Source organism: Sciurus vulgaris (genome assembly GCF_902686455.1).
Source record: "Sciurus vulgaris genome assembly, chromosome: 5".
Lineage (NCBI taxonomy): Eukaryota > Metazoa > Chordata > Mammalia > Rodentia > Sciuridae > Sciurus > Sciurus vulgaris.
The window spans coordinates 137,698,046-137,714,318 of record NC_136465.1 but is presented as its reverse complement, the minus strand read 5'-3'; the positions used below and the strand labels follow the sequence as shown (position 1 = coordinate 137,714,318).

Sequence of the window (16,273 nt, the reverse complement as noted above, 5' to 3'; positions counted from 1 at the left end):
TTAAAAAAAATATAGTATAATGTGTAATAGGTTTGTCATTACTCTTCCTACATCCAAATAACAAGAAAGCAATAAGACTGCATTAATTCACTGTTGCTTTCCTACATTATTTCATAAGCAACTTAATTATGAAGGTAAATCTCTGATCTTTTCAATGAGTTAATTTCATCCATGATTTTTTTGATTGTTTATATCTTAGATTTTAGTATTAAGAAAGAGCAAGGCTTCATTTGCAAATGATTGCACCATTGTTTCTAATAAACAAAAACTAGTAGCAAAGTAGATTACTTTCCTTAAGAGAATTCATTTAAAAAAAATGGTACAATATAGCCTAGAAGTAAACAGCATAGCTTTGAGAGCCAGTCTGCCTCTTAATCCTGACTCCATAATTTCCTGCATTCTTGGGCAATCTATTCTCTTTGCCTCAGTTTTTTTCATCTGCACAATAAGATTAATAATAGTTCTACTTCAGAAAGTTACTGTGAGGTTTAAATAAGGTCTTTGTAATACAGGTGAAGAAGATCTTGACTGGTTCACAGATTGCCATCAATGTTAGCTCTCTCATTATTTTACTCCTACTAGGAATCCTATGGAGGAATTAAAAGAATAAGGTAGCCATGCAGTCTCCAAAAGAACATTGAATGGGAGAAATTTTTTTATGTGTTACAAAAAAAAAAAAAAAAAAGAACCACAAAAGCTATGTATTTCTATAGGTGGTATACATAGAAAAAATCTGAAAGCATGGTTTTCCAGAAAGTTAACTGGGGCCTGTTCTGGGGATTGGAATAAGATGGAATGTAATAAAGGTTTTAGCTTGGTGCTGTTTGAAATTTTTGCCATGAGATTGTATTCATGTATGGTTTAATTAAAAAAAGATAAAATTATTTTAAAAGCTATAGAAAACTGAACTAGTAATTGGAAAAACTAGTTTTAGGTAGTGTAGGTTATCTAAAAATTTCTTCCAGATGTAAGTTTTTTATGCTAACAAGGTTTATAAGTTTATAGACTACATTTTCTAGACCTAAAAACTTGGAAAAAAGTGCTTCTATTGAGTTTTAAATTTTTCCATTATTTATATAAAATAGGTGCAAAAGAAAAATTACCGAGAAGAAAAGAAAAGAGCCACAAAGGAGTTGCTCAGTACCATCACAGATCCTTCTGTTATTGTTATGGCTGACTGGTTAAAGGTCAGTGAGTTTGCATCTTGAGTTCTGCTTACTGGATGTTTACCTACTAGAATGGAAAAGCCCAGAGTGTACTGAAAGCCCAAAAACACTTGCTAGGTGATTGTTCATTGGTGAGGAAGCTATTAAGTGTATCTCAGAGGTTCTATGTTCCAGTCTTAATGGGGAGAAGGAACTTCCATGTCTCTCTTAATGGCATCAAATATGTATAACATTTTTTTTATAAAAGACTTTGATTTGTGTGATATTATGTTGCTTAATACTATATATTTTTAAAAATATTTTGCTTTCTATTCAAATTATCTATTATTATTGTATACTTGGCATATATTGAGGAAAAAAGAGGCAAAGTTAATATAAAAGTTACCTTTTGAAAAGTATTAATTAGACATACATATTGCTACTTCCATATGCTATTCTTTTGACCTTTGGTTATTTTTATTTTTATTTCCTTTTCTCTCATCTCAGTCACTCTACCCTCTTCCTCATTTTTATCTGAGGGATATCTGGTAAGAATCTTTCAAACTACTCTTTGTAGGGCTGGGGATATCTCAATGGTAGAGTGCTTATCTAGCATGCATGAGACCCTGGGTTCAATCCCCAGCACTGCAAAAAAAATTTTAAAAAAAGAATAAAGTCATAAGAATATAATTCCCACAAAGTTATTTTACCTAGCAGTACCTAGCATTTACCACATCCTTGAAGACTTTCCACTTAGCTCAAGAGTTGGTAAGACCTCCAATTTAATAACCCTTATGAAACCTGTTTACAGATGTTCTCACTGAAGTGGGAATCTAATGATAGTTTCCCTGACAATTCAAGCAATCCTAAGATTGTCTTCAATCTTATGCTGAAAACACCTTCTGACTTATTTTGGCTCTACTTAGAAATGTTTTAACACCATATCTCACTCCTCACCCCCAGTCAAGCCTATCTTAAGTCCCCAACACATTTACTAGCTTTTTAAAACCTACATTCTGGTAATTTGTCCTCTGTGACTTATTGTTATCTCCACCATTCAGAATTTTATCTCAGGGTAATTCTTTTCTTTTTGCTTTTCTTGTCTTACCATCTCTTTTACGTGTATACCTAACTTTTTCTTAGAGATTTTCAGTTTTCTTATATCTTGCTCCAAACTCCCCTTTCTAAATTTTTCTCATTTAGAGTTAACTGTGGTATACCTATTTAGGGGGTAGAAAACCCTACATTTATTTCATAATTTGTGAGTAGCTTGAGAGAACAGATGCTTTACAGTAAATAAAAGTGAGGATAATTCCTATTTTTAATCTAAATTTTAATGTTCTTTTCAGTATTGTGCATTCAGTAAGTTGCCTAGAAACAATTTTAATAGATTTTTGGAAATAGTGATTGAAAAGAAGTAGTCATAGGCTTATTAACTTAGCATTAAACCCTAGGATGAGAATAATTTTATGAGAAGATTCATGTTACTTGTGTTTTAAAATTTCCTCCAAAAAATTTACTTATCTTGCTTTATGTAATCAGTAAAAACAAAGTAATTTAGGCAAGGCACTATAAGGGGCAAGGAGAGGTTCTTTCTCATTTCTACCATTCTTCAACTAGAGAATGCCTGGTGTGTGCCAGCAATGTTTTCAGCATTGTTGATGTGGTGGTTAAGGGGGAAAAGGTAGAAAAGGCAAAATAACCATGAAATCACATAAAATTACAGCTTTATAAATGCTACAAAAAGAACTGCAGTACTAGAGAAGTATATTTTAATGGCTCTGGACTGGGAAGCTCTTCTACTTGGTACATTTTCTTTAAACTGTTGAACTATTCTACTGAAACTTCAGTTGCTGCTAGACACAGTGGCACATGCCTACAATCCCAGCTGCTCCAGAGGCTGAGGCAGGGGGCTTGCAATTTCAAGGTCAGTCTCAGCAACTTATGGAGATCCTGTCTCAAAAGACCTTGGGGGTGTATAGAGTTGCCCAGGATGTTCAAGGTCCTGGGTTTGTTCCCCAGCATCCCTCTCTCCTTAAGGTCCTTACCAGTAGGAGCCATGTCATTTCACATTTATATTCAGTGCTTGCCATGTGGTATCTTCTTAAAGAAATATAAAAAATGTACATGCTAAGGAAACTTCGAAATGTCCTACTTGAGATTATTCAGTTTGTATCTTATGGAAAAGAAGAACAAATATTTATTCCTTAAATGAACTTATCTTCCTATAGATTCGTGGTACTCTAAAGAGCTGGACCAAGTTGTGGTGTGTGTTGAAACCTGGGGTGCTATTGATATACAAAACCCAAAAAAACGGTCAGTGGGTTGGAACAGTCCTTCTGAATGCCTGTGAAATCATTGAGCGTCCATCAAAAAAAGATGGCTTTTGTTTTAAACTTTTCCATCCTTTGGAGCAGTCTATTTGGGCAGTGAAGGTAATGTAAACACTTGTTGAGGTAAAAGTAAAGATGACAATCTGAATAGAACTAAGATATATCAATCAGTTGCTTTCTGTCCTGCCAGGACTCAAAGTTGTTCCTGTTTTCAGGAGCATTATTTTATGTCTCTAACCACAATGTAATGTGCACCAAAAGACTGTTTACCTTTAAGATCTAACTCGAACAATTTTTTTCAGAAAATATTTTCCAAATGTATGTTGCGTCTTATTTCTCTTGGCCTTGGGGATTCAATTAATACTGTTTTGGTAAATTTTTAATTACTCTTTTTATAATATTGTATTATGTTTATTGTTTTTTCTCTTCATCAGAATGGTAAGAACTCCTAAAACAGAAAATGCCATTTATTTTGTGCTTTTTCCTATAGTGATGTCAAGTGAGCCTAGAAGCAGAAACTGTCCTATTTACTAGAGAGGCAGCTCTAAGGATGGAACTTTCAACATTTTTATAACTAAAGAGCACTACTGAGCTCACTAATGTGCTATAAAAGCAGAAGCAAGCAGGAAAGTAGAAATGCCTTATGTGATTAACTATCAAGGCATTCTACAAGCGGTCGACATGCTGCACATACTAAATCAATGGATCTAGTTTAAATTTTTATAAAGTGGTCTTTATTTTCTAAGAAGGTCAGTTACCCTTGAATAAGGGCTTGGAAGTTCTCTTTTAAGGAAAACCATCTGAGACTAGTGCTAAGTGAAAGTAACTTCAATTTTTGGGCTGGTGGTGGTGTTAATTACTCAATTAGATGATATCCATACATGTAAGAAAAGACCTGGACTTTTAATCTTTATTTCAGTAGTCGTTGTAGGAATAAATTAAGTATTACAGAATGAGTTCTGTTCTGGGATTAGGTAATTCTGTTTTACTTGCGAACTGTATTTCCAGGTGTTTCTCTAGACATCTAGAAATTTAGCATTTCTTATTTAGTGGTATTTGTGGAATGGAAATTCTCTGGGTTTATTATGATAAATTTTAGGTTCTTTTTATATATATGGGCATTATGTAGATATTAAAGTGATGATAATTATCATTTGTTTAGTTTTCTGTTAAGGGAGGTGTATTTGTTGGAGAAAAAAACTTGCCTTAATAGTTAACATTTGCATTCTCAAGAAGAATGAGATTCAAGCTGGTTGGCTTTTAAATTATAATCTATGCTTGCTTTAGATTATTACAGATAATAATGGATAATATAAAGTTAAGATCTCATAATACTTATTATACACAATTTATTTTATTACTAAGGGTCCAAAAGGTGAAGCAGTTGGGTCCATAACTCAGCCCTTACCTAGCAGTTATTTGATCATCCGAGCTACTTCAGAGTCAGATGGTAAGTGTAATTTTTGATGGACAGGATTTTGGTTTTCATTTTTAAGAGCTTCTTTTATATATCACTTTGTATTGTCCCTGGAGGAAGTCTGTGTTTAGTATGATACTTGAAGTAGAAACATAACTGTAAGTTACTTTGAATATTAAATGTTGTATACTTGTAGACAAAAATCTGATAGGAAGGAAGCATCATACATTTGAGCCATGTGTTACCAGTTTAGTTTCCTTCTTTATTCTCCACTTATATATTAACCCCTTTTTGACTTGTTAGTGTTCTTCTTAGTAAATCATTAAGTTTTATCATTTTTAGAGATTTATTTTATATTTTATCATTAAATAGTAATATTTATGAGACACATGTACACTGTTGGTCTTATTTTTTTGTAAAAACATATTAAAGTTTTTTTATAACTTTATAACTTTATACTTTATTCATGAAGCAAATATGAGGAGAGCAGAACTTATTTATATGAAAGCAAGGTAACTTTAAAACCCTAATCATTAATAATGGTCTCTACTTTTATGTTGCATAGTTTTTATTAGCTCCATGTAGGGAATCTTCTAACTTTTCAAAGCTGATTTTTACCATAAGATTATTTTTTAATTAAAGTATGGAATTGAACTTTTGATACGAAAATGTTTTACATGGCAGATATTTCTATCAAATTTTAAAACAAATATATATTAATTTTAAAAGCAGTTAAATATATGAATGTTTTTCTGCTGATGCAGTTCTGATTTAAAAAATAAAACTATTAATTTTCTCTTAACAAGTATGGCAGTTAGTGATAGCATTATATAGGCATTTTTCTGACTTAAATTTTTTTTATATATATAAGCATAATGGATGCTAAGCCTGGGAATAGACCTTGTATCAACAACAAAACATTATTTCAGATAGTTTATTATAGTTGAAACACAACCCCTTCAGTATATTTTTGCTTGGTCCCTTCAAATTATGCTGCATGTTAATATTTTAAGGTTTGGAAAATAAAGTTTATTTATTTTACTATGTATACTTGATAATTCATGTTATGTGCTATTCATTTATCAGTAGTTTATAGATGCTTATTGTGTAAAAAGCCGTAGTAAAACAAAAATTGCATTAAATAATGTTAGCAAGATTTTATATTCACATTAACTTTCCCAGTGTTTCTCAAAGGAATTACAGTATGTTTAAAGGTAATGGAACTATAAGATGGATGCTAGTTTCAAAGTGTCTTTAATTGTACTGCTTATAAATTTGTGTCCTTCTAGGAAGGTGCTGGATGGATGCTTTAGAGTTGGCTTTGAAATGTTCTAGTCTCCTTAAACGTACAATGATCAGAGAAGGAAAGGAACATGATTTGAGCATTTCATCAGATAATACACATGTGACATTGTATGGCTTATTACGTGCTAACAATCTCCACAGTGGTGACAACTTCCAGTAAGTAGATACTAATTTGGTAATGATTTTAGAGAGCATGTTGTTCACTAGGTTAATTGGCAGTCCTAGTATTTTAGTAATGTAAAAAGATTAAAATCTGTATCTGCCTTATCTTCTTCTCATGATATGGCCTAAAGCCTTTAAAATTTGTCTGCTAGGGTCGGGTATAGAAATTGATTTCTTTTATTCTATCTAGTATTCTGTTTTTCCCAATTATACCCATGCTAACCACTCAACTTTGTGCTTGAAATTCCTGTCATTAAGAATGAATTCTAGCTAGGTGCGGTGGCACATACCTGTAATTCCAGCAGCTCAGGAGGCTGAAGAGGGAAGATAAAGAATTCAAAGCCAGCCTCAGCAAAAGTGAGGCACTAAGCAACTCAGTGAGACACTGCCTCTAAATAAAATACAAAATAGAACTGGGGATGTGGCTTAGTGGTCAGTTGAATGCCCCTGAGTTTCAATCCCCTGTACCCACCCCCCACCAAAAACAAACAGACAATCAAACAAAACCCAAAGAATGAATTCTACTTCTTACTTTTTTCTCCTACCATAATTCTATGTATTTTTCAAAGATCAATTTCAATATTTTATCATATGCGAATCTTTTCCTGTCTCATAACAATGATATGTAATCTTTCTGTTGCTCTTCTATAGTGCTTTTCTTTTGTAATGGCAGAGGACTTACTCTACATGGTATTTGTGAAATTTTCTCTTTTTTTTAAATTTATTTTTATTGTAAACAAATGGGATACATGTTGTTTCTGTTTGTACATGGAGTAACAACATACCATTTGCATATTCATAAATTTACATAGAGTAATGATGTTTGATTCATTCCATTATTTTTTTCCTTCCCCCCTACCCCTCCCACCTCTCTTTTCCCTCTATACAGTCCCTCCTTCCTCCATTCTTGTCCCACTCCCACCCCCCATTAAGTGTCATCATCTGCTTATCAGTGAGATCATTCCTCTTTTGGATTTTTGAGATTGGCTTATCTCACTTAACATGATATTCTCCAATTTCATCCATTTGCCTGCAAATGCCATAATTTTATTATTCTTTATAGCTAAGTAATATTCCATTGTATATATATATCACAGTTTCTTTATCCATTCTTCAATTGAAGGGCATCTAGGTTGGTTCCATAGTCTGGCTATTGTGAATTGAGCCGCTATGAACATTGATGTGGCTATATCTCTGTAGTATGCTGATTTTAAGTCCTTTGGGTATAGGCCGAGGAGTGGGATAGCTGGGTCAAATGGTAGGTCCATTCCAAATTTTCTAAGGAATCTCCACACTGCTTTCCAGAGTGGCTGCACTAATTTGCAGTCCCACCAGCAATGTATGAGTGTACCTTTTTCCCCCACATCCTCTCCAACACCTATTGTTGCTTGTGTTCTTGATAATCACCATTCTAATTGGGGTGAGATGGAATCTTAAGGTAGTTTTGATTTGCATTTCTCTTATTACTAAAGATGTTGAACATTTTTTCATATATCTGTTGATTGCTTGTACATCTTCTTCTGTGAAGTGTCTGTTCATTTCCTTAGCCCATTTGTTGATTGGGTTATTTGTATTCTTGGTGTAGAGTTTGTTGAGTTCTTTATATATTCTGGAAATTAGTGCTCTATCTGAAGTATGAGAGGCAAAGATATTCTCCCACTCTGTAGGCTCTCTCTTCGCATTGCTGATAGTTTCCTTTGCTGAGAGAAAGCTATTTAGTTTGAATCTATCCCAGTTATTGATTTTTGCTTTTATTTCTTGTGCTATGGGAGTCCTGTTAAGGAAGTCTGATCCTAAGCCAACAAGTTGAAGATTTGGACCTACTTTTTCTTCTATAAGATGCAGGGTCTCTGGACTGATTTCAAGGTCCTTGATCCATTGTGAGTTGAGTTTTGTGCAGGGTGAGAGATAGGGGTTTAGTGTCATTCTGTTGCATATGGATTTCCAGTTTTCCCAGCACCATTTGTTGAAGAGGCTATCTTTTCTCCATTGCATATTTTTGGCCCCTTTGTCTAGTATGAGAAAATTGTATTTATTTGGGTTTGTGTCCATGTCCTCTATTCTGTACCATTGATCTACCTGTCTATTTTGGTGCCAATACCATGCTGTTTTTGTTACTATTGCTTTGTAGTATAGTTGAAGTTCTGGTATTGCGATACCCCCTGTTTCATTCTTCCTGCTAAGGATTGCTTTAGCTATTCTGGGTTTCTTATTCTTCCAGATGAATTTCATGATTGCTTGCTCTATTTCTGTGAGGTACGTCATTGGGATTTTAATTGGAATTGCATTGAATCTGTATAGCACTTTTGGTAGTATGGCCATTTTGACAATATTAATTCTGCGTATCCAAGAACATGGGAGATCTTTCCATCTAAGGTCTTCCTTAATTTCTTTCTTCAGTGTTTTGTAGTTTTCATTGTAGAGATCTTTTACTTCTTTGGTTAGATTGATACCCAAGTATTTTTTTTTTTTTTTTTTTTTTTTTGAGGCTATTGCAAATGGAGTTGTTTTCCTCATTTCCCTTTCAGCTGTTTCATCGCTTGCATATAAAAATGCTTTAGATTTATGCGTGTTGATTTTATAGCCTGCTATTTTGCTGAATTCATTGATGAGGTCTAGAAGTTTTCTGGAGGAGGTTTTTGGATCCTCTAAATATAGAATCATGTCATCCGCAAATAGTGACAGCTTAAGTTCCTCTTTTCCTATTCGTATCCCTTTAATTTCTTTAGTCTGCCTAATTGCTCTGGCTAGAGTTTGGAGGACAATGTTGAATAGAAGTGGTGAAAGAGGAAATCCCTGTCTTGTTCCCATTTTTAAAGGGAATGGTTTCGGTTTTTCTCCATTAAGATTGATGTTGGCCATGGGCTTAGCATAAATAGCCTTTACAATGTTCAGGTATGTTCCTACTATCCCTATTTTTTCTAGTGTTTTCAGCATGAAGGGGTGTTGTATATTGTCAAATGCTTTTTCTGCATCAATTGAAATAACCATATGATTCTTATCCTTAAGTCTATTGACATGATGGATTACGTTTATTGATTTATGGATGTTAAACCATCCTTGCATTCCAGGAATGAACCCCACTTGATCGTGGTGCACAAGTTTCTTAATATGTTTTTGGATACGGTTTGTCAATATTTTGTTAAGGATCTTTGCATCTATATTCATCAAGGATATTGGTCTAAAATTTTCTTTCCTTGATGTGTCTTTTCCTGGTTTGGGTATGAGGGTGATATTAGCTTCATAGAATGAGTTTGGTAGGGTACCCTCCTTTTCTATTTCCTGGAATACTTTGAGAAGTATTGGAATGAGTTCGTCTTTGAAGGTCTTGTAGAACTTGGCTGAGAATCCATCTGGTCCTGGGCTTTTCTTGGATGGTAGATTTTTAATGACTTCTTCTATTTCATTGCTTGATATTGATCTGTTTAAATCCTGTATGTCCTCCTGGTTCAGTTTGTGAGGAGCATACATCTCTAGAAATTTGTCAATGTCTTCGGTAATTTCTATTTTGTTGGAATACAGATTTTCAAAGTAGCTTCTCATTATGTTCTGTATCTCAGTGGTGTCTGTCATGATATTTCAATTTGCATCATGTATTTTAGTAATTTGAGTCTTCTCTCTCCTTCTCTTTGTTAGTGTGGCTAAGGGTTTATCTATTTTGTTTACTTTCTCAAAGAACCAACTTTTTGTTTTTTCAATTTTTTGAATAGTTTCTTTTTTTTCAATTTCATTGATTTCAGCTCTGATTTTAATTATTTCCTGTCTTCTACTACTTTTGCTGTTATTCTGTTCTTTTTCTAGGGCTTTGAGCTGTAATGTTAGGTCATTTAATTGTTGACATTTCATTCTTTTCTGGAATGCGCTCTATGCAATGAATTTTCCTCTCAGTACCGCTTTCATAGTGTCCCAGAGATTTTGACATGTTGTATCATCGTTCTCATTGACCTCTAAGAATTTTTTAATCTCCTCCCTGATGTTTTTTGTTATCCATGTTTCATTCAATAGCATATTATTCAGTCTCCAAGTGTTGGAGTAATTTCCTTTTTTTATTTTGTCATTGATTTCTACTCTCAGTCCATTATGATCTGATAGAACACAAGGCAGTATCTCTATTTTTTGGCATTTCCTAAGGGCTGCTTTGTGGCATAACACATGGTCTATTTTTGAGAAGGTTCCATGTGCTGCTGAGAAGAAAGTGTATCCACTCGTTAATGGATGGAATATTCTATATATGTCTATTAAGTCTAGGTTATTGATTGTGTTATTCAGTTCTATGGTTTCTTTGGTTGGATTTTGTTTTGAAGATCTATCTAGTGGTGACAGTGGTGCATTAAAGTCGCCCAGAATTATTGTGTTGTGGTCTATGTGATTCTTGAAATTGAGAAGGATTTGTTTGATGTACAGGGATGCACCATTGTTTGGGGCATAAATATTTACTGTCGTTATGTCTTCCTGATTTATGGTTCCCTTAAGCATTATGAAATGTCCTTCTTTATCCCTTCTGACTAACTTTGGGTTGAAGTCCACTTTATCTGATACAAGGATGGAAACCCCCGCTTTTTTGCTGAGTCGATGTGCGTGGTAGGTTTTTTCCCATCCTTTCACCTTTAGTCTGTGGATGTCTTTTTCTATGATATGAGTCTCTTGCGGGCAGCATATTGTTGGCAGCATATTCTTTCTTTTTAATCCATTCTGCCAGTCTATGTCTTTTGATTGAGGAGTTTAGGCCATTAACATTCAGGGTTATTATTGAGAAATGATTTGTATTCCCAGTCATTTGGCTTATTTTTGGTTTTTAAGTTGCCTTGGTTTCTCCTTTGAGTGGTTTTTCTCTAAGGTAGTTCGTCCCTTTGCTGACTTCCATTGTTGTTTTTCATTTCCTCCTCATGGAATATTTTGTTGAGAACATTCTGTAGTGCAGGCTTTCTATTTGTAAATTCTTTTAACTTTTTGTTTATCAACGAAGGATTTTATTTCATCTTCACATGTGAAGGTTAGTTTTGCTGGGTATAGGATTCTTGGTTGGCAACCATGTTCTTTCAGAGCTTGAAATATGTTGTTCCAGGCCCTTCTAGCTTTTAGAGTCTGGGTTGAGAAGTCTGCTGCTATCCGTATTGGTCTCCCCCTATATGTAATCTGATGCTTTTCTCTCGCAGCCTTCAAAATCCTATCTTTATTTTGAAGGTTAGGCATTTTCATTATAATGTGCCTTGGTGTGGATCTGTTGTGATTCTGTGCATTTGGTGTTCTGTAAGCTTCTTGTATTTGATTTTCCATTTCATTCTTCAGGTTTGGGAAATTTTCTGATATTATTTCATTGAATAGGTTGTTCATTCCTTTGGTTTGTATCTCTGTGCCTTCCTCAATCCCAATAATTCTTAAATTAGGTCTTTTCATGATGTCCCATAGTTCTTGGAGATTCTGTTCATGATTTCTTACCATCTTCTCTGTTTGGTCAGCTTTATTTTCAAGATTAAATATTTTGTCTTCATTGTCTGAGGTTCTGTCTTCCAAGTGGTCTAGTCTGTTGGTGATGCTTTCCATTGAGTTTTTTATTTGGTTTATTGTCTCCTTCATTTCAAGGATTTCCGTTTGTTTTTTTTTTTTTTTTTTTTGAGAATCTGTATCTCTTTGTTGAAATGATCTTTTGCTTCCTGCAGGTGCTCTTTCAGCTTTTTGGTATTATCATTCATTGCCTGCATTTGCTCTCTTATCTCATCCTTTGCTTCGCGAATCATCTTAATCATGTATAATCTGAAGTCCTTTTCTGACATTTATTCTAACATACTGTCATTGGATTCTATTAATATAGAATCTAGATTTGTTTGAATCATTTTCTTCCTTGTTTTTTCATGTTGTTCATATATCTTCCCCTCTAGCGCTGCAGATCTGGGGTATTGCAGATTTCGCCCTATAGGCTTATAGTGGCCCTATAGGTTTCTAAAACCCTTTCTTTAAGGGGAAATCAATATTAGCAGTGCCCAAGTCAGACACTATGCAATCCTAGACCAAATAGCCCCTATAGGGACAATAACATCATGTAAATAAGGGAGAAAGCGACTCTGAGGGAACAGGTAAACAGAAGAAAAAGAAAGCAGGAAACGTAAAGAAATAAAAACTTAAATTTTTTTTTAAAAGGAGAAAAAAGAAAATCTACTGTATAATAGTCATATTGTAATGAAACCTCCCAGTGTTCAGTAGCCTGATGTATGAGAGGTACCTGAGAATGAGCTTCAAGCCTCCAGCAGGCGTCTCTTGATGGGATTTCCCCACCTGGAGATTGGAGCTACGGCTTCCACGATTATCCAAGATGGCTTCTTTGGCTTACAAATGTGTTGGCAAATGGGGAGCTGCAGCTCAGGGGTGGACATGGTCAGCTGGAGGTCCTGGAGACAGGATGCAGTTGGTCCGGCAGTGGTCCTGGAGGTCGGGTGTGTTTGGTGTGGTTGTGGGATCCAGGAGGCCGGGTGCAATCAGTTGGTCTGGGTTCCCAGTGATAGGGCACAGTCAGTTGGTCTGGGGGTCCTGGCGGCAGGGAGCAGTCAGTTGATGTGAGGTTCCCCAGAGGCAGGGAGTGATCGGTTGGGCTGAGGGATCCTGGAGACAGGACTCGGTCAGTCCGGCCAGGGGTCCTACAGGGTCTGGCTGTTGCCTCAAAATGGCGGCAGCCACGTGTAATCAAAACTGCAGGTACTGTTAACAGTGAACTTCCAGGCAGCAGCAGGCAGCTGGTTTTCCACTGGCGGTCTGCGGTCAATCTGCTGGCAGCTGTCAGACGATCAGGAGGTGAGCCTCGAGCGTTGGGTGATGGATAGGGGTAAGGCAGGCGATGGACAGGCGAGAGGCAGGCAAATGGCCGATGATAGATGCCTGACAGTGAGCAATCTGCTCTCAAAAAAGGCGTGATATGCTGGCTGGAATTTTCTTTATTGTTAAGCATTTTGAGCTGAAACTGTATCCAGTTGGTGGTTTTATCCCCTGGAGCGTTCTTGTATTTAATACTGAAAAATATTTCTACAGGGAAACTGGGCAACAGTGCAAAGGCTTTATTCAGGTGCTGATTTTTCATTGCTTTGTAGGGAAAACATTAGCTCTCCCCTTTTCTTCCCCATATCGCTGCTTGTACTCAGCCTAATCTCAAGATTAGGCCGATGCTCTCTTTTCCTTGTAATCTGAGCTGAACATTTTTTCCCTATTCTTTTGCTCAATGCTTTTTTTTTTTTTTTTTTTTTTAACTTTAAAACTTCCATTACCTGAACTTTTGCCTTCTTTCTCTGCAGACCTATAATTTGAGGTTTAGGACAGGAGTGAGGTGGGATGGGTGCCTGTTAGGACCTCCTCTGAAGATTTCTCCCCTTTGGTACAGATAATTTACCTCCGTTCACTTTAAGTGAGAATAGGGTGAATATGGCAGAATTTGTCAATTTTATGCCAGTAGATTGATTTCCTTAAGAATTTTACATTTTCTATTCTTATGGATTTTTTGCCTCATGATTAAGTCTATTAGACAAATACTAAGTAGAATTTAATACAATTATTTAACCTTTTCCATTTTTTTCTTGTTACTCTTAGACTCATTGTGGGTAACTTTGTAGACTTTTACAGGTAGAAAGTCATAATTCACTTGAATTCACTTGATAACCTGATGATCTTTTCTGACAATTTTAAGATCAGAAGTGAAACGGAGCTTGCTTAAAGTGATAATGTTTGCAAAACTATGAAAAAAATATAGCAAGGGGTAACTTAAGATCTTGCTTTTGGAAGATTTTAGCCTGAAGAGTAGAAAGGTAAAGAACTCACAGGGTCATCTTTTAACATCTCCCTAGATTTTTATTTAACTTCTTGGTGCCACTGTTTACTCATCTGTAAAATAATAATATTATCTCTTAGGGTAATTTTGAGGATTAAATGAACTAAACTATATAAAACACAATAGTAACCAGCACATAGTAAATGCAAAATAAATGTTACATTTTATTCTAATTTATAAATTATTTCTTAAGTTCCTTTATTCTCTGTCCTAAATAATTCTCTTAAGGTTAAATGATAGTGAAATTGAACGACAGCATTTTAAAGACCAAGATTTGTACTCTGACAAATCTGATAAAGAAAATGATCAAGAGCATGATGAGTCAGACAATGAGGTGATGGGGAAGAGTGAAGAGAGCGACACAGATACATCAGAAAGGCAGGATGACTCATACATTGAACCTGAGCCTGTTGAGCCTTTAAAGGAGACCACCTACATGGAACAGAGCCATGAGGAACTTGGAGAGGTAAAGGTCTAATTTGAGAAATTCTGATTTTCTAAAGTCTTTGCAGTTTGCAAATGATATTGTAGATATTATTTGTTTGAGCTGTTGTTTATTTTCTGAAGAGAGTGTTTATATCTTGCCTATTTTATTTTAAAAGGTACATACACATTAAATATATCAGGATTTATAAACAAACATACTCATTTATACAAATACCAATATAGTCTATTAAAGTTTATAAGGGCTGGGTGATAGTTCAGTGGCAGAGTGCTGGTCTAGCAAGCATGAAGCCCTGGGTTTGATCCCCAGTAACTCAAAAAGGTTGTATTTTCTTAAGGTTTGTATTTGAAGTAGGATGCTGCCTGATGTCATTGCCAAATGCAAATCAAATTGCAAGAAAACATGAGTTTGTAATTTTCTTGACTATTGCCAGTGCTGAGAAGTAAATATAGTATAAAACAGTAGCATAAAGTGTTTTGAGTGGGTCTTCTGTATATGTATTGCTCTTTTTGATGTCTCTCACAGCTCCCTTTTTTAAAGTTTGATAGCTATAGACTTTATTACTTAAAGATTATTTCCACATTTTAAGAATGCTTGGAATAGTCCTGGAAAGAATTCATATTTTCAGTATTAGCTGCCTTGTCTGTATAACTATGTGTCCAAAATAAATGTTTCAATATGTTTTGTTACTTGCTAAAGGCAGGTGAGGCTTCTCAAACAGAAACCGTGTCTGAAGAAAACAAGAGCCTTATCTGGACACTGCTAAAACAGGTCCGTCCTGGCATGGACCTGTCCAGGGTAGTTCTGCCTACCTTTATTTTAGAACCCCGTTCTTTTCTGGATAAACTTTCAGATTACTACTATCATGCAGATTTCCTGTCTGAGTAAGTATATTCTTATTTCTTAAAATAGAAGATACATCATGATGTTAGGGATTTGCAAGAGTGCTTCTTTCAGTAATTATGCCTTTCCAAAATTAGGCTGTAATGATGATACATCATTCTTTCCTCTCTACCATTTCTATAGTCAACCTTAATAAGAAGCATATTTAATACTTTGCTGTAATATTTCCATTTATGAAGCTAAATGGAAAGATAACAAGCTTGAGAGAGAGAGGAATTCTGTCCCTTACCTGACAGTGATGCTGTTAAAGGCTCTTTGACCTGTTCATCAGCCTAATGGGGAGAGGTGATTGGCATTATTCTTCCCCCATCTAAGCCATCTGAGGGCTTGTACTTTTGTTCATTCTTACCTCTCTACATGCTTGTGAAACCTGTGCAACTTACCACAACCAGAAATACCTATCAGTGACTGGCTTTTAGCCTAAATCCCTTTTCTCACTTTGCTTTTTTTTTCTGAAGCTATCACCTGAGTCCAAGGGTAGTGCTGAAGAAGGCAGGCATAAGGAGGCAAGGGAAGAACTATCTACTTCTTTTCCAAGAGTTTTTTGGAGAACCAGTAAATTTTGCAAAGAACAGCAACTTTGGGCCCACTGTTTCACACATCACCTATCACCCCTATTCCAGCAGCATTGGTGTTTCTAGGCATTGTGTTTCTATGAGATTAAGTTCTGACTCTGTTTGATTTACAAAATCTACATCAGTTTGGGTTCATTAATGGCATTAGTGCCTAGTGCACAAAAGTCATTGTACAAAA

General features: G+C 35.3%; 1 protein-coding gene across 13 annotated transcripts in view; it reads left to right on the top strand.

Annotated features, from left to right (window-relative positions):
- OSBPL8 (oxysterol binding protein like 8) overlaps positions 1 to 16,273 on the top strand; it is a 182,245-nt gene that overhangs the window by 134,267 nt on the left and 31,705 nt on the right. For all 13 annotated transcript variants that reach the window (XM_079142534.1, XM_079142531.1, XM_079142530.1 and 10 more), the window contains 6 exons: positions 1,086 to 1,187; positions 3,377 to 3,580; positions 4,844 to 4,928; positions 6,185 to 6,356; positions 14,401 to 14,638; positions 15,317 to 15,501. In XM_079142534.1, the coding sequence (XP_078998660.1) occupies positions 1,086 to 1,187; positions 3,377 to 3,580; positions 4,844 to 4,928; positions 6,185 to 6,356; positions 14,401 to 14,638; positions 15,317 to 15,501 (986 nt within the window). The remainder of the gene's footprint in view (positions 1 to 1,085; positions 1,188 to 3,376; positions 3,581 to 4,843; positions 4,929 to 6,184; positions 6,357 to 14,400; positions 14,639 to 15,316; positions 15,502 to 16,273) is intronic.